Source organism: Thamnophis elegans, chromosome 2 (assembly GCF_009769535.1).
Source record: "Thamnophis elegans isolate rThaEle1 chromosome 2, rThaEle1.pri, whole genome shotgun sequence".
In the NCBI taxonomy this organism is placed as follows: domain Eukaryota; kingdom Metazoa; phylum Chordata; class Lepidosauria; order Squamata; family Colubridae; genus Thamnophis; species Thamnophis elegans.
In genome coordinates, this window is record NC_045542.1 from 133,322,076 (window position 1) to 133,340,503 (window position 18,428).

Here is an 18,428-nt window from a genome sequence, read left to right on the forward strand (position 1 = left end):
GAGAAACATTCAAAGTGAAGTGGAATGGCTGCTGTGATCTAGCACGTAGAGTATTGCTTCAGTTTGCATCTTAACTGGCTCCAACACAGCTTAGTACGTCTTTATGACTGAAGCATACTGGGTGATTGAAAAATGAATTCTTTTCTCTGTGGAGACACAAAGAAGAAACATAAGTACTTTTGGAAATGCCCCTCTGATTATGGAAGAGCACATGATCAGTTGGGCATTCAAAGGAGTTTAGCATGAAGAAGACACATAGATTGAAGAAGCCTGCAGGTACAATAACCTCTATAAGTCTCTACTGTAATCCAGTCAGCAGAATAGCAAAATTGATAATTCTGAAAAGATTTGGCAGCATAGAAAACCATCTAGCTGAATGACTGAGGCAAAGGAAAGCACCAATAGTGTTGAATGCCTTGGGTGCAATCCCAAAACATCACTTGAGCACTGTCAGCATTGATAAAATCACCATCAGTCAATTGCAAAAAAACAGCTTTACTCAGAACAGTTTACGTCCTATGACAATACTTTTAATCTTATTAAACAATATCTGCTTATCCCAGATCCTTGGGAAAGTTTCTGTAGGTATATAAAAATGCCAGGTTCAGTCTAAACATCTGGTTGACTGTGTGACAGACTGTGTGACATCATCATCATCATATGCACATTGACAAAATTTCTATCTCACAATTAAAAAGATCACACTGCTGGGATCTGCACATATACTATGCCATTACATTGCAATATCCTAGGACCCAGGTTCTTGTAAAGAACTTGATGCATATGAAGGCCAACATCAGCTAAAGAACTGGCAGCTGTGTTTTTTGTCTAATAATAATAACACGCCCTTTTATGCTCTTGTCTAATGCATTGTACTTCTATTTTATTGTAGTCAAAATACAGTAGCATTACCATCTCTAAATGTTCATTCACATAGACAAGATAGAGGAACAGGAAAGTGCAGAATTTATGAAAATATGTATCTACTTTCTTGCTGATGTCTGTGGCAACCATTTTACTGGAAATTTTCTTGAATTTATTGCAGCCTACTAGAATGCTAGTTTTCAAATAGTATTTAACACTTGGTTAAGAGAAGAAGGAGATTGCATGTATGAATTATAGAGTGTAAGGGCATCTGCGGGAATGGGTGCAGTATCACAATCTAAGCTCTGCCTGTTTTGTATATGTAGGCAACATGGACACATGTACCTAAAGTTTTTTCATTGTTAGGAGGCTAGGTATATTTCTGGCTCTGGAAGATGTATCACTAACATGTTGTGATTACTGTTTCTAAAGACCTTAGTTCATACCTAGATGTGGAAGAATCATGTGAATAATGTTAAAGAGATTATTATAGCTTTCTTTGGTAGGCTGTTGTGTAACAATGTAAAAAAGTTTCTAACTTAACCAATATCCTATCCTCAATAATAATACAATATTTTCCCAATTCCATTTCTTCTCTAGGCTTCGAATGTGTAGGAAAATTTGGGTGCAGAAATGCTCGGATATATTTACAAATGGGAATCTGCATTTCTGGCAGAAGGTACCTGCTGCTAAGATTGCTGTCCTGCAATAAAAACCTGAAAACATTATCAAGGTAAGAAGTGCTCCCTATCCTTTAAACAGATCCTGAGATTTCTGAAATATTTGATGATAGCATAAGCTTAATAAAGTTCCTTGAAGTATTTTGCCTCCTTCGAAAGCAGATGTCTATGAACTCTTTAGCTCATTGACCTCTTCATGACATTTCATTAACCCCCAAACATTTATTATATGACAATAATTTAATAAATACTATTTAACTATATAGTACTTTGAATAATAATAATAATGGGAACTGAAGCCTACTCTCACTGCTGGCTGACCATTTAATGCTGAGCAAGATTGTCTTGTCAGTAGCTACCTCACCTTCAATCTTAGGGACTGGCGTGGAATTCTATAGAGGTCCCAAAAGATTAATTGAGCCCAGTCAACTTTCCATCCTTATTAAAAAAGAAGGTGAAAGATTTATACTTACTAATCCCCTTGACTCCCAGCCATTTTTGACCACTTTGTTCTAAAACAGGAGTAGGCAACTATAGGCCCTTTATGGCCTGTGTACAACTCCCAGAATTCCTCAATCTGCAACCTTTAGTGGGGCCACAATTTATGTGGATGGAGTTATAGAAGGCTAAGTGAGCCTGGGTATTTTTTTTTGGGGGGGGGGGATTTTGCAGCTTATTTTTGAATTATGCCAATGTTATTTTAGAGGATGCGGTGGCTCAGTGGCTAAGACACTGAGCTTGTCGATCAGAAGGTCGGCAGTTCGAGTCCCTAGCAACCTTTGGAGGTCACTAAAAGTTGACTTAGAGCCAGCCCACCTCACACAACCACTTTGCTTCGAGGCAAGTGGCTTCTGTGCATGCAGAGAATGCAGAGAAACATTCTAGCGCCCACTTCTGTCCCAAACATTGTTTTGTATTCTTCCCAGAAGAATTCACCTGGGTTCGCTCTGCAAGAGCACAGAGAGGCAGGAAGTGAGCGAGGTGGTAGGAGGAGCGGGAGAGAGGCAGGCTGCAGCATCTAGTGAAATCCTTCTTTAGAATAACTTTTCTAAAAATGTAATCCAAATTGTTCAAATTTATAATGATGATGCCCATGTCCCCTACAAAGTGACTCTAGGTGATTTAAAAATCTAAACCTTATCTTAGTCAAATTGTCTGAATATCGTATTTAAATAGGAAATTTCTATGTGTTGTACTGTATGTATGTTTTCCTTTGTACACTTTTTGTGCTTGATTGTGGTGGAATGAGGTTTGCAAATAGGTTTCTACTTGATTTTTGCTCAGTATTCCTTTAAATCATAAATAAGATCTATGCATTGGAAGGAGTTTGTGGACCATTTACCCCAGGGTTTTTCAAACTTGGCAACTTAAGATATGTGGACTTAGACTTTCAGAATTTCCCAGCCAGCTTTGGAATACTGAGAGTTGAAGTCTGCTCATCTTAAAGTTGCCAAGTTTGAAAAACACGATATAGTCAAGTTCTTAAATAATGTTGTGTAAGAATGCTAGATATTAATACATTATATTTTATGACAATAGAATCTATACTGCCTGATTATACTGTTTCACTATAAAAGCACTTTTTAATTAACAATAACCAGAAAAAATCTTTAATCCAGACATACAACAATTTCTAATTAATTGTTGCTCATTAACTTTTGATCTTGGGTGCAACAGTCTAGGCAATCAATAGGTAGAAATGAAGAGATTCAAAACATTCTAAATCTTTGCTGCTCTTTTTTCTGTGAATCTTCCTTCTTTCCTCCCTCCCTCCCTTCCTCCCTCCCTCTGTCCCTTCCTTTTTTTGCTTGAGAATGTACAACAGACTAGTAAATTTTTTGGATTGGTCTCTTTGGAAGTTTGAAAGTAGACTGTAGGTGTTATCTCAAAAAATTCTGCGTGTTGAGCTTTGCCAATTCCCAAAACAGCTGTCAATGGGTACAGAACACCTGTTATCAGAATTTAGATGAATGAGTTTGTTCATTATCATGTCTTCTAGCTGTTCAAAATTATTTCTAGTACTGGATTTGTTCTTTTTTCCTTCATCAGGGGCATCATCCCCACCATTTTCTAAAATTGCTTTATCAGTGAAAAAAAGGCCTCCCCCCCAATGGTGGTACAGGTAGTCCTCAACTTACAACAGTTCATTTAGTGACTGCGAAGTTACAACATCACTGAAAAAGTGAATTATGACCATTTTCCACACTTATGACCATTTGCCGCATCCTCATGTTAACTGATTTGGATGCTCAGCAAGTGGTTCATATTTATGACGGTTGCAGTATCCCCAGATTTTGCAACCTTCTGGGAAGCAAAGTCAATCGGGAAGACAGATTCACTTAACAACTGAGTTATTAATTTAACAAGTGCAATGATTTACTTAATAACTATGGCTGGAAAAGTCAGAAAATGGGGCAAAACTCACTTAACAAATGTGTCACTTAGCAACATAAATTTTGGGTTCAATTGTGGTTGTTAAGTTGAGGACTACCTGCCTTTTGAGGTCTTCTTGGAATAGGCTCCTCCCAAAAATTGCCTCCTTTGGATGTTATTTGGTGACGGGGTAAGTGTCTTCAAAAGTCTGATAATGAACCAGACCGAGCTCATAGTCTCAGCCTCATAATGGAATCAGACAAAGAGCATCTCCAGAGACAGAAATTGGAAAGAAAAGATGTGCTGTTCTTCATCCTTTCTTATAAAGCATGACTGATTAAGAATCGACCTCGGTTTAGGTTTGAATGTGATTCTACCCCCTTAAGTATTATGTTTTTATTAATCCGTTTCATTTAATTTCCAGTCTTCATTAACTTTTCCTCTCCCACCCCTTTTTATAGCTTTTGCCTTGTATTTTACCCTGTTCCCAAATTATTATTGTTCTTTCATTCTCAGCTCTTTCCTCCTCCCCCCCCCCCACTCCCCTGCCCTCCTTTTCTGCAGGATGAGTTCCTGTGCCAAATCAATGCTTCCATCTCAGTGGCTGTTCCTGGCATATGTGTTAATGGTGTGCTGTAAATTGTTGTCCGCAAGTAGCCATCCTCCTCGGGGACTGGCAGGTAGGAGCTTTCAAACTCATTAGGCACTACCGAGGCCAATTAATAACACTCTCCAAATGTTAAAGTCCACTTTTTCGCCATAGATAATTGATGAAACTGTTTGGCAATGCGGTTGGGATCGGAGTGAAAGAGATGAGAAGGTTACGAACTCACGCATAAAGGCAGATGAATTATTGCTAAGCCTTTGAAGCAGTTCATGGTGTTGTCTGTGTCAGACAATTTCCTGAATGAATTCATGAGGCTCTGTGGATTTCAAATGTGCATGTTTTTCTTTTTCATGTGAATCACCCCGCCTCCCCCCCCCGCCACAAAGCAGAACCAAAAAGTAGAAGAAATATTCTCCAGAATTGTGAGGAGAGGAGATATTGTTCTCCTGCAAACAGTTTACACTGATTACCTGAATAGAAAAAAAAATCTTTTCCTGAACAGCTGTTGCGATCTGGAGCAGTTGGCATGTTCTCATCTATAAAGAGATAAAAACAAGTTGCCTTATGCTGTGGCCTCCTAGAGAAATAAATCAGCTTTCAAAGGATGGAAAAGATGGGGGGGCTTTCAGTTAAATTTGGGTTCAAGCGCAAGGCTTTGGCAGTGGCACTGATAGCAAACCATAATAATGTAGAAATAATGTTGAACTAAGGTTGAAGCGCGATGGCTCAGCGGTTGAAGATGCTGAGCATATCAGCTGGAGAGCTGATAGCCCGGGTTTGAAACCCCAGTCAAAAACAGAGTCAGATACGACTGATAGGAAAATCTTTTATATTTAATATATAGTTGTTAACATCCTGTGTTGTTACAACCCCTCACAGCTTCAACCCCTCACAGCTTTAATCTCAAACTGTCTAACGTAGACCTCACCCCTTTCCTAAGAGATCTGTAAAGGGAGTGTGCACACGCGCACCAGCTTGCCTACCGTCCCTGTTCTACTGTCCCCATTTATTTGTATTCATTTCCTTTATTCATGTCCATGTTCATACCTATGCCTGCTATCTTGTACACGTTTGGCAAACTGATAAAATGAAATTAAAAAATAAATAATAACTTGCATTGGAGGATGTCATCATCAAATGTTGCAGTTATATACAACACCTGTATCACGACTTCAGGTGCAAGTTGCAGAATGCAATGACATCATAATATTTGCATTGGCATTACCCCAACCCTCTCCAAAGAAGTCCATTGGCTTTGAAGAATGCTGGGATCATCACAGCAGATTTACAACGTCAACACCCTTAAGGGCTTGGCTCTGAATTGCCTGTATAATGTTGAACATAGGAGACAATATTATCCCCACAATACCTTTCCAATGGGAGAAATGCATTGCTCTGAGAAACTTGTCTCTGTCTTATAAATCTAAGGTTATTTGGATGATATTGTGGCCCACCAGCAGCCAGTGGAACTGGCAGCAGAGTCGGACAGTGAGGAGGTTGGGGAGGAGCATGGCCCAGTCCTGGAGGCTGGTGAAGGCTTGGACGAGGGCTCTGTGTCAGAGGCAGAGATGGGGCCGAGGCCGTCTGGCAGTGATCAGATGCCTACGGAGTTTGATAGCAGTGAGGCAGAGGAACAGCTAGAGCCTGTTCCCAGTGTGCGCATACACAGAGCTGCCATAAGAAAAGAACAACTCAGAAATCAGGATAGACTTGAGAGTAAAGTCACAGGAAAGTGATGGGCCCCTCCCATAGGAAATAAAAGAGGAGCAAAAGGAGAGTGGGCTTTTGCAGGAAATTACTCGTTCGTTCGGGCATTAGATTCATCTCAGGAGTGTGAAAATCTGTTCCTTAATCAGAGACTCTGTGCCCAGTCTTTCCTTGCACAGCACCTCCTTTGGAAAATATTTACATGGCAGCTTTCCAAGACAGATAAGGTCTGTAGTCCTAAATATTCCTTTGAAAGACTGTTTGCAGGCCTTGCTGAATGTGAATGAGAAGGATTCACATTTGTTTAATAAAAGGGGTTTTGTCAGGACTAGAACTCTGCCTCGTGCTTTTTGGGGAAGCCTAGGTCAGAACAGATCTACACTGTTCTGCTGCCTCACACACCACTCCTGAAACCGCCTGGAAATGTGTGCTTTGGCTGCTGAAACTTTAAAAACAGCAGACTTCTGTCCATATTTGATCTTCTGTCACTTGCAGTTGTGTGTACTTTAAATTAAAATAGGGGTCACAGACAATTCAAACCACAGAGTGCTTGAGTCGTGGAGTAATGGGCCAGGATTAGATAATTCAGCATTCAGTCACTGGTTCTCAACCTGTGGTCCACAGACCCCTGGGGGGTTGCAATGTCCATGAAGGCTTGAAGAAATGTTATGATTTAAATCTTGAGTTTAGTCTTGGGGGTCCGTGACCATGGTCCGTGGCCGCAAAATATCCATGGGGGGGCGGGTCCATGGTGAAGAAAAGGTTGAGAACCACTGAGTTACGCTGATTAATTTTCTTTGAATTGTTAGAATTCATACACATAGAACAGGGGTGAAATCAACTTGATAGCAGTGTTCCAATATCTCAGGGGTTGCCGCAAAGAAGAGGGAGTCATTCTCCAAAGCACCAAGGGTAGAACAAGAAGCAATGGGTGGAAAGTAATCAAGGAGAGAAGCAACTTAGAACTGAGGAGAAATTTCCTGACAGTGAGAACAATTAATCAATGGACCAACTTGCCTCCAGAAGTTGTGAATGCTCAAACATTGGAAGTTTTTAGGGAGATGTTGGATAACCATTTATCTGAAATGGTATAGGGCTTCCTGCCTCTGCAGAGGGTTGGACTAGAAGACCTCCAAGGCTCCTTCCAACTCTGTTATTCTATTCTATTCTATTCATTTTTTCTGATGTCTTCATTTTGAGCAAAACATTACCACACACTGTGCATCTCTATGGCTTCACTTGTGCATGGACCTTTTGATGACTTCCAAGATGGTGTTTTGGGGAAAAACATTTCCCACACTCCACACATTTGTATGCCTTCTCCTCCTTGTGGATTCTCTGATGAACCCAAAGCAGTGTTGCTGTGAGAAAACCTCTCCCACACTTCCCACATGTATATGGCCTCTCTCCTGTGTGCTTCGTCTGGTGTCTCCAAAGTCCAGAACACTCCACAAATCGTTTCTCACATTGTGGGCATTGATAGAGTGTGTCTCCAGTGTGAAGTCTCTGATGTTGAATTAGGTTTGACTTACCTTTGCTACAGTTCGCAAATGTAAGCATGTGTGCTCACTTAGCTCACACATACCACCTCTGTGCATGTGCAGAGCATCAAAAACAAGACATGTTGACATGGTGGAACCTCCCACCGCCAGCGCTCCTGGTTCGTCCGAACCAGATAGAACCGGCTGAATTTCACCATTGACATAGAGTGTGAACAGCTGCGTCTAGCCAACCTTGGCTGTTCTTAAAAAGCTAAGCAGGATTGGATGGGGTCGCCCCTTGAATGGGAGACAACCAGAAAATCTCAGGATTGTAGATTAGATGGGAAAGTTTTCATTCAAAAATAATTGTTTCATTGTCCACATATTTATTTATTTAATTATTCTGAAAAATCTCATAACAAGGTTTAAAGGACCCATATAGAAAACTAAAGAAATAAAAGCAATAGATCAATGCTTAAACATTATGTTAACGTTAAACAGCAATGTTTGAACTTGAAGATATTAAGTCAGCCATTAATTTAATAATCACTATAGATATTATCTTTGTTTTACCATGGCTGTTTTAATATACTGTATATTGCCTCTATTGATGCTTTTGGTTTTGTACCAAGTGCATGGCACATAGATTTCATATAGATTTATTTAAAAAAGAATTGTATGACCCCTTACATCTCTTTCTCAGTGAGCAAAATTGGTCTAATTTCGGAGGGGGGTATTTACAATATTAAGACATACTTTTGAATACAGGTAGTCCTCGACTTAATTTAGTGAGTTAATTTAGTGACCATTCAAAGCTACAATAGCACTGAGTGACCTATTAGCATTTTTCATACTTACAAACTTTATAGCAGCCCTGTGATGATGTGATGCTTGACAGCTGACTCACATTTATGATGGTTACAATGTCCCAGAGTCATGTGATTTCATTTTGTGACCATTTGACAAGCAAAGTCAATGAGGGAAGCCAGATTCACTTAACAACTGAATACTTAATAGCAATAGCACTTAGACTTATATACTGCTTCATAGTGCTTTTACAGCCCTCCTGAACTAATACCACTCTATAAAGCCTTAGTAAGACTACACTAGAAAACTGCATCCAGTTTTGGTCACCACCCTACAAAAAAAGATGTCGAGACTCTAGAAAGAGTACAGAGAAGAGCAACAAACATGATTAGGGGACTAGAGGCTGAAACGTATAAAGAACAGTTACAGGAACTTTGCATGGCTAGTCTAGTGAAGAGAATGACTAAGGGAGACAGAGAGAAGGTGGTCAATCTATTTCCCAAAGCACTTGAAGGCCAGAAAGGAATAATGGATAGAAACTGGTCAAGGAGAGATTCAACTTAGAAATAAGGAGAAGTTTTCTGACAATGAGAACAATCAACCAATGGAATAGCTTGCTTTCGCAAGTTGTGGGAGCTTCATCACTGGAAGCTTTCAAGAAGAGACTGGACTGCCATCTTTCAGAAATGGTATAGGGCAGGGGTGTCAAACTGGATTTCTTCGAGGGCTGGGTCAGCATTGTAGTTCTCCTCTGCGGGCTGGCTGGGAGGGAGATGAGACAGACGTGTCCTGAAGCACCCTGGCTTGTGTGCCCTCCCCATGCCCCATTTTTGGCCTGGACGCCCTCCTACGGCACCCTCCAACCAAAACAAGTCCCACCACACCCTGTTTTGGCTGCTAGAGGCACTGCGGGCCGGTCCTTTGCTATTTCCAAGATGGCCCCATGGGCCAGATTTAAGCATCCACAGGCCTTGAGTTTGGCACCTCTGGTATAGGGTATCCTGCCTAAGCAGGGGGTTGGACTAAATGACCTACAATGTACCTTCCAACTCTGTTATTCTATTCTATTCTTCAGTGGAAAGCAAAGCTTAAAGCGGAGAAGGCCAACCCAGCCCTCTGTTTGAAGATAGCATTCTGCTTAAGGGTATGAGCCATGGAAATACAACTGTGCAAAAGCCTTAAACCAACCACTACTTTTCCAAAAAGCCACCACACAAACAAGAGAGTCATACATTTAGCAATTCCCTCTAGTTGCAAGGCTTCTCCTAACCCCATATTAGTTGGGGTTGCGGTGAGGGTCAGTCTCTATCCATAGATAAGGTCAAAATTACAGAGTACTTCTGCAAATAAAACTAATCCCTGAATGGGGCAGGGGAAAGATGTGGCCCATGCTTTTTTGGGATTAAATAGAGCTGTGATGTTCATAAAAATGTATCTGTTATAGTAAGAACAGTACTTGATATTCTAATTGTTTTGAAAAAAACCCGGGAAGGACGCCTGTCTTGCGTTGAATGCTATGTGTTTGGGATATAGGGAATCTTGTAGCTTCTGTGGGGATAAAAATCCGTGAATTTGTGAAGCAAATTAAGCTAAGTAAATTCAGCTTATTTAAATATTTTCAAGGTGCAGAAATGATGTGTGTCTGTGGGAAGGACAGGCTAATTTAGAATTAATCCAGCTTTAGAATCAGAATTAGAATTCTAATTAGAATTATCCAGCTTTCCTGGATAGTACACTCCTCTTCTTTCATTTCATCGCAGCCAGATGCCATTGCAGCATTAAGATGAAATTTCAGTAAATTATAAATTTAGAAATGCCTATTTTGCTGCTATTACCTATTGCCCTTATTAAAACCAAATGTCTATGTTATGGTTCTGTGTGAAAGTTCTAATTAACACCCTCTGTCTTTTAAGAAATCTCTGATTGCTGGCAATCCCTGACTTCATTTACCCAGTCCCACATCTAACAATTCAATGCGCAGAGATCTGTGTGCTCTTATCATAAGGCGTGTCTAACATATGAATGTCTGAAAGTACACTCCAGGTAGACTTCAACTTACAGCCATTTGTTTAGTGACTGTTTGAAGTTAGAATGGCACTGGCTTATGACTGTTTTTCATACCATTACATGATCCTGGTGGTCATATGATCAAAATTTGGATGCTTGGCAACTGGCATGTATTTATGATGGTTGCATTATCCCTGGGTCATGTGATCACCTTTTGCGACCTTCTGATGACTTAAGTCAATCTGGCGGAAACCAGATTCACTTAACAACAATATTCCTAACTTAACAACTGCCATGATTCCCTTAACAACTATGGCAGGAAAGGTCGTGAAATGGAGCAAAACTCACAACTGTCTTGCTTAGCAACATAACTTTTGAGCTCAGTTGAGGTCACAAGTCAAAGATTACCTATAGCCATGATGGTGAACCTATGGCACACATGCCACAGGTGGCACACGGAGCCATATTTGCTGGCACAGCAGCCCTCGGCAGCCCTCAGCTCCGACATGCATGTATGCAACTGCCATCTGATTTTCGGCCTTCCGGAGGGCTGGGGGAGACCGTTTTCACCCTCCCCAGGCTTCAGGAAAGCCTATGGAGCCAAGAGAGGGCAAAAAACAGGTGCAACGGTCCAACTGGAAGTTCGCCCTCCTCAAGCCCGGAGGATTTCCGAAAACGGCCTCCCCAGCCCCTGGGGGCCCTCTGGAGGGCAAATTTCTGGAAAGCCTCCTCAGCCTGGGAAGGGCAGATTTTCCACCCACCCCACACTCGTGCATGCATGGGGGGGGACTCACTCTTGCATGCCCGGGTGGGTGGGCATGCATGTAATAGCATGCCCACAGTTTTGGCATACCTTTACAAAAAGGTTAGCCATCACTGATCTATAGGAAGTGTACCAAAGTTGTCCTTGAGGATGAACTTCAGGGTTCCTTTTGAAAACACCATCTACAGTTAGTGACCAAAATAAATGTGCATATTTTGAATGCATAAACATCCATCCTTGTTTAGCTTGTTAGCCATCAACGTCTAGACAGTGTTCCAACTATATTTTAGGTTTTATTTTTCTGGAATGCAAGAGAAGATGCAGTGGCAAAAACATGTTGACATTGGAATTTGTTTCCAACCTAGGACTCAGTCACACTTCTTTAAAATTCATTCACCATCCAGTCCCAAGAGAAATACCTGTGATGGGAATTTGATGCTGTGTGTTGTATGCATGGAAGATAAGTGCTCATTATAGGTAATGCAAATTCTTTAACTTTAGATTATGATTATACATTTTGGTAGGATTAAGACCGACTTTTAGACTTTCCAGAATGCACCTTCTGATATTTAAGACTTTGCAAAATGTGAACCACTTGATGTGAAAGAAAAATAGATGACCTTACAGGTAATTGCTTCTGGAAACCTCAAAGAACACACAAGCAATATACTGTTGTCATTGCTAAGTTTTGCTTCTTCTTGGGAATTGAAGCAAACAGATTAAATTTGAGTGGAATGGAAGATTAGACTATCACATAGGCTAAAACGCAACCTGCCACATTTTGGCTGAGATTCTCCCCATCCCCCCCCCCAATAACCTTGCTAAACTGCTTTGAGGTCACAGAATATTCCATCACATTCTAACTGCTCAGGTTGAGATCAGTCATTAGGATGTTGATAAACCTTGAAGTCTTTGTGAAGGGACTGAGAGAGAGAGATTTACAGAAAAGCGGGAGGGTTCCTAGGAAAACAGAGGCTGGTGGATAAGAAATAAGAATAGAGAATAAATAAGTGGAAGAGAAGATAAAAGAGAGAAATCAGAATGGCTGAAGGAAGGGTCAGATAACTAAAAAAGTTGAGAGAAAGAAGCAGATAATTTAGTTAAGATCAAGGACGTAATTGAGAAAAAGAAGAATTGGTCAAGAGAGCGATATACCCGAATATTCTCTCCAAACTGCAAAAGGCAAGGAGTACTAGGTGATTTGATAGAATGGAATGGAATAGAATAGAATAGAATAGAATAGAATTCTTCATTGGCCAAGTGTGATTGGACACACAAGGAATTTGACTTTGGTGCATATGCTCTCAGTATACATAAAAAGACAAGATACATTCGTCAAAAATCATAAGGTACAACACTTAATGATAGTCATAGGGTACAAAATAAGCAATCAGGAAACAATCAATATAAATTGATAATAAAATTATATGGAATGAGCCAGGAAGCTTAAAAGCAGAGGTTTGAGATGCTCAGTCTAGACAAATAGAAATCCCAGAGAATAGAAATGAAACTTAGATCCTAGTGTTAGGCTTCTGGGCTCTTGTTACAGGAATTTTTACTGCATTTAATCATATCAAAGCAGTAAAAGATTTACTTGGTACACAGGTTGTACCATAAGGGGTTTCAGTAAGAGCTGTGATGGTGCAGTGGTTACAATGCAGTACTGCAGGCTACTTCTGCTGGCTGCTGGCTGCCTGCAATTTGGCAGTTTAAATCCCACCAGGCTCAAGGTCAACTCAGCCTTCCATCCTGCTGAGTTGGGTAAAATGAGGACCCAGCTTGTTGGGGGCAATATGCTGACTCTGTAAACCGCTTAGAGAGGGCTGTAAAAGCACTGTGAAGCAGTATATAAGTCTAAGTGCTATTTCTATTTGTTGAGTCCTTGGATTTACGACTCTATGAAAAGCCATGCCGGCTGCAGAACACCTGATTGACTAAGATGCGGGCAGCCTTTCATCGGGAAAACGCAGCCTCCTGATTGGTTCAGCCATCTGACAGGTACTATATAAAGTGCTGTCAGACGGACACTGTTGTGGTTGTGGTTCGGGAGTTGCCTTGCAGTTTGCACTGTTAGTTGTTACAATAAAGGTTGAGCACTATTGCTAATACTTACACAAGGAACGCCTTTGATTTGTGGTCATGGCAGTTGCTAATATTTCTGAGCAAGGTGCTCAACTGATTCCTTGGAATCTTCTCCTGCTCTTCAGTTCACTAACACCAAGCAAGTTTTAGCAGCCCCAACTGCCAGTTTTAGCAACGCCTGGCAGATTGATTTCTTCAAGCAGGCAGGAGTAGGCAATGAGATACCTATGGCAGTCCTTGGAAAACTCAGCTTCATGCTACTCTCCCTGATTATCCTCTTTATGTTTTTAAAACTCCATCTTCTAAATGGTAACTTAGAATCTTCATATACAGGAATGTAACTAAGGCATTTCTAGAATTTGAATTAAAATTTATTGCTGGCTACAATACATCACTTTGTTCAGAAAAAGGCCTATCCATCTACCCAAAGGAAAAGATAAGTTAGCCCGGTAGAAAGTGTCTTAGGATATTGGAGGGAATGGTGGAGGATAGCCTCTCATGTTTGCCTTCTGGTAAACAAATTTTTTACCATCACCTATGTATAATTTACACATTCACCGTGGCATCCATTTGTGAGATAATAGTGATTTTGTGAGAGCTGGTTTGGTCTAGTGGCTAAGGGACCAGTCTAGAAAGTGGAAAACTATTATTTCAAATCTTTGCCATGAAAGTCAGCTGGGTGACTTTGGCCCAGTTCCTCTCTCTCAGCCCAACTCACTTCACATAATTGTTTTTGTGGAAAAAAATGTATTGGAGGAAAGAAGGGAAGAGGAGGAAGATGTGTTGGATGTGTTCTCAGGCTTGAGTTGTTTGTAAAAATAATAAAAGGTGGGATACAAACAAACAAATAATATTTTCAACATTCCCAATAATATTTTCAATCAGCCCCAAGTGGTTTCCTAGTCTTGCAAGAAAGATGGGACTAGAAATGCTCACTCGTGAGCAAAAATTGATGGCACAACAGGATTTTGAGCCCAAAGTTGCACAAATTCTATAGAAGATTTTACTTGAGTTAATATTGCTGACCTCGATGATACAGCCCAGTTTTATAGCTTCTGAGAACTGCTGTACCCTCCCCATAGGATTTCAGGTGCTTAAATCACCCAGGCTGTCAGGGTTCCAAGTAACACCACCAACAAAATTAGACTCCAAGGCTTGAAGTTCCTCAAAGTTCCATTTTATTATAAATATCATATTGGCACATCTGGGAAAACCCGAATCTGAAGCTTCCAGTTATTCCCAACCAAAAGAAAGTTCAAGCATCTATCCAGCACCCACAGGTCCAATCAAAGCACGTTCCAACTGGAGATGCCTCCCAGTCACTCCTCTCCAGGTGCAGAGGAGAATGTCCTTGACTCTTGGAGAAGGGAACGTTATTATGACTATATATCTCCCAGCTCCATACAACCCCCCCTCCCAGTTTCCCACAGACTAAATGTGGCAGGCCTGAAGATCCAATGCCCAAGATGGCTTCTAGGCCTGACACAGGCATTTTCCCCACACTTCCTCCTAATACAGGATTAATGCCCAGAGTAAAATTATAGATGTCAAGATGCCAGCTTCTATGGGTAATCAGAAAGAAGAGACTTTGTTATGAGACATGAGGAATGTGTCAATCCTACAGCTTGGTTCTCCATCTAAACAAACAGCTGCATCATGTGGAGATAAAAATATGTGTCATTGACAGGACAGTAGGAGGAAAGCTGAAGTTAATACGTTCACCCCTCCTTCTGTTATTCATTCCATTTTATACCCTGTTTCTATTTCCTCACTATCAATCTGAAGTTAATTTAAGGCAAGAAATGTTCAGGATGAATATATTTCTCTCTTTATCTAAATCTAACCAAATAAGTTTCCCCTGGGTTTCAAAGTGATTAGGCCCTAGACAAATACTTTGACAGCAGTTCATGTGCCATTCCCCAAGCTTGCATGCATATACAATGGAGGTATTTATCTCCAATCAAAATTTGCAAGTAATTCTAGAGCAGAAAGATTGGAAAGGAGGGAAGGGAAAAACTGTGTCATCAAGGGGCAAAGTGCAGTGGTGACGGTAGCATCATGCTAGTACAATGGAAGTTCTACCTCTTTCATACACATTGTGATGCCTCCCGCCATTTTGGCAAAAATAGTAGGTCTCACGGATAGTTCTGGGAAGAAAGTATCGGTTGGAATTTGATGGGCCACAGTTTTTATTTGGCTTGTAGAATAGGGACGTGGAGACTCAGTGGCTAAGACACCGAGCTTGTTGATCAGAAGATCGGCAATTCAGCGGTCCAAATCCCTAGCACCGCATAATGGAGAGAGCTCTCATTATTCATCCCAGCTTCTGCCAACCTAGCAGTTAGAAAGCACGTAGAAAATGCAAGTAGAAAAATAGGAGTGTTCTGTGCGCCTTCAGCGTTTAGTCATGCTGGCCAATGACCATGGAGAAGTCTTCGGACAGTGCTGGCTGTCCGGCTTAGAAATGGGGATGAGTATGGCCCCTAAAGCCGGAAACTATTAGCATGCATGTGCGGGGGACCCCTTATCTTACATATATAAAGTGATCTTGGTTAGACTGTCATTCATGGCATACCAATATCTCATCTTGTATATATATATTTTTAAGAAATTTTTTTATTGTTTTAATTAAACAGAAAGAAAAAAAAATCATCTTTCATTACATCTTGTTGAAAGTGTATCGATTGGTTACAAATATATTCCATGCATTTCTTCCACAGTTCTTACATATACTTCATTCAAATCATGTTGTACATTTTAAATCAAGAAAGAAAAGTTGTATATTTTACTATCCCTGTACCTTAATTCTCATTTGGTTACCATTGTTTAAACATGTTTTTATCTAGAATCATTTATATTAGAAGACACAACCATCTACTGGCGTTCATTTGCAATTTCAATATATCTCCAATACTATTACACCTTTATGACATATTCTAAAATTAATTAGGTTAAGTAGGATATCTGAGCATTCCCCCCCCCAACACACCTGTATATATCGTTAAATATTGTCCATTAACATTTCATTGTTATTATTGTAGTTAACTAAAGGTTGTATATCTTATTGAAACTATAGTTGGGGTACTCTAAATGGGGAAAAATACAGGGGAGAAGACCAAATGACAGGGCTTTTCTACAGCATCCCCTATTCTTTGAAGGTTTTTTTGCCCCTTCCCCTTTAGGTACATATCCCCCTTAACCTTGTTCATATCTGGTAAACAAGTAAAATCTGTAGAATTTCAATCAACCTTTTATTCAGCTGATTTGATTCAGGGTACCTATCAGAGATCTTTTGACTAAAGGATTTTTATTGTCCGGCTGGCTTTGTATTTTGTTTCTATGTTGCTCCACACCATTCAGACTCCCTCAGGGTAGATAAATGTTATTAATGAATAATAAATAAAATAATAAATCTTCTATGGTGGGACCTCTAATAGCTAAGCAGCCTAAGATGGATTTCCGTCTTGGTATTCACCTCATCCCAGACATAACTCTTTTCCAATTAAAAATGAGGCATTTTACCAACTGTGCTCTCAAGCAAGCTCTTAACTCACTTGAGACTGTACCTACTTACATATTAAACTCTTTATGATTTCTGTGACCACGGTTTTCATTCATCATCTCATTTGGAGCCATTCAAGACATTTCCCCTTAAACACTGGAATAGTCTAGACATTTACAAGAACATGAAATATTGGACCATGAAAGAACCTTCAAGGAAACACAATAAAGATACTAGCCTTAAATAATTTGGTGGAACAGACTTGATGCTTCCTGTAGTCAGAGACTCACGACTCACAAACCTCTTAAAAAATAAGGTAGCAGGAGAGAAGAGTAGTTAAAGACAATATTTGGCATGCTATTGATTCATCTTTTGAATCTGCTCTACAGTTACCATTGGAAGTTGCCTACAGAATGTTTAGATGCTGCTCTTCATCATTTTAACTTAGTTGATTTCTACTTCTCCATCTCTGTCTCTCATTCTCATGCTATTTACGTATAAATAAGGCAAGGTAGTTCATTCATCTAGTCTGAAAGGTGTTTTTCAGTAAAATGATCTTCAGAAGTATATTTGGATCTGCGTTCTGAATATTTAAGATTTGTGGGGAATTTTACATGTGTGCATTGTTTAAACGTGGTAAAAGTTGCATGCATTTTGAGAATCTATACCCTCTGAAAAGCTAATGAAAATTTAAGCAAAAGTATCATGTTAACCCACTTGAAGAGTCACCATGGTATAATGGTGAAATTCATTGGGGTCAAGCTTGTCATTATGAAGAAAAGAGAGGAAATATTTCATAGGTTGACTCAGTCTTCCATCCTTCCAAAGTCAGTAAAATAAGGACACAGATTGTTGGGGGCAATAGGCTGACTCTGTAAACTGCATACAGCTGTAAAGCACTATGAAGCAGCATATAAGTCTAAGTGCTATTGCTATATTAGGATTGAATGTGTTCAAAAATGTTTTGGTGAAGTGTTTAAAACTTCATATAGATGTGAACACAGAACCTCTCTGCTGTTTATTAAAGCAGCCATAGCTGTTCAAGAAATCTGAAGAATCAAGAAGGAGCTTTTCCTAACAATTTCACAGATAGCCTTATCACATACTTGCTTGGTCCCAAGAGGGGATCTAAAGTCTAAAGATGAGATTCTTTCTGCATGATGTTTCACCACTCAGCAATCCCAAACAATTCCTTGGTCCGCAGAAGAGCTGCAGAAGAAGAAGCGGAGATAAAGATGCTTAGATGAATAATGGCTGAAAACCAGACTGAATACAAGTGAGTGAATACATGCTGCAGCATGCTGGCTGGGGAATTCTGGGAGTTGAAGTCCATACATTTAAAGTTACCAAGATTCAGAAACATGGAGGTTGAGGAGTGATTGGTGATGGCAGCCCAGTTCTTCGTTGAAACATGTCTCCAGATGCCCAAGAAAAAAAGCTGAAGCTAAGTTGATAGAGATGAAATGTATGTATGGTTGGGAGCTGCATATTTATTTGGTTTGCTTTCTGGATGGTTGATTGCACCTCTCAGGACAAGTGATTTTGTGAAAAGCTT

General features: G+C 40.2%; 1 protein-coding gene across 1 annotated transcript in view; it reads left to right on the top strand.

The window, feature by feature from the left end:
- Positions 1-1,577: 1,577 nt before the first annotated feature.
- Positions 1,578-18,428, top strand: part of TAFA4 (TAFA chemokine like family member 4) — a 129,485-nt gene continuing 112,634 nt past the window's right edge. Inside the window, exons 1-2 of the mRNA XM_032239112.1 lie at positions 1,578-1,597; positions 4,482-4,597. Of these exons, the coding sequence (XP_032095003.1) occupies positions 4,483-4,597 (115 nt within the window). The 5' untranslated portion in view covers positions 1,578-1,597; position 4,482. The remainder of the gene's footprint in view (positions 1,598-4,481; positions 4,598-18,428) is intronic.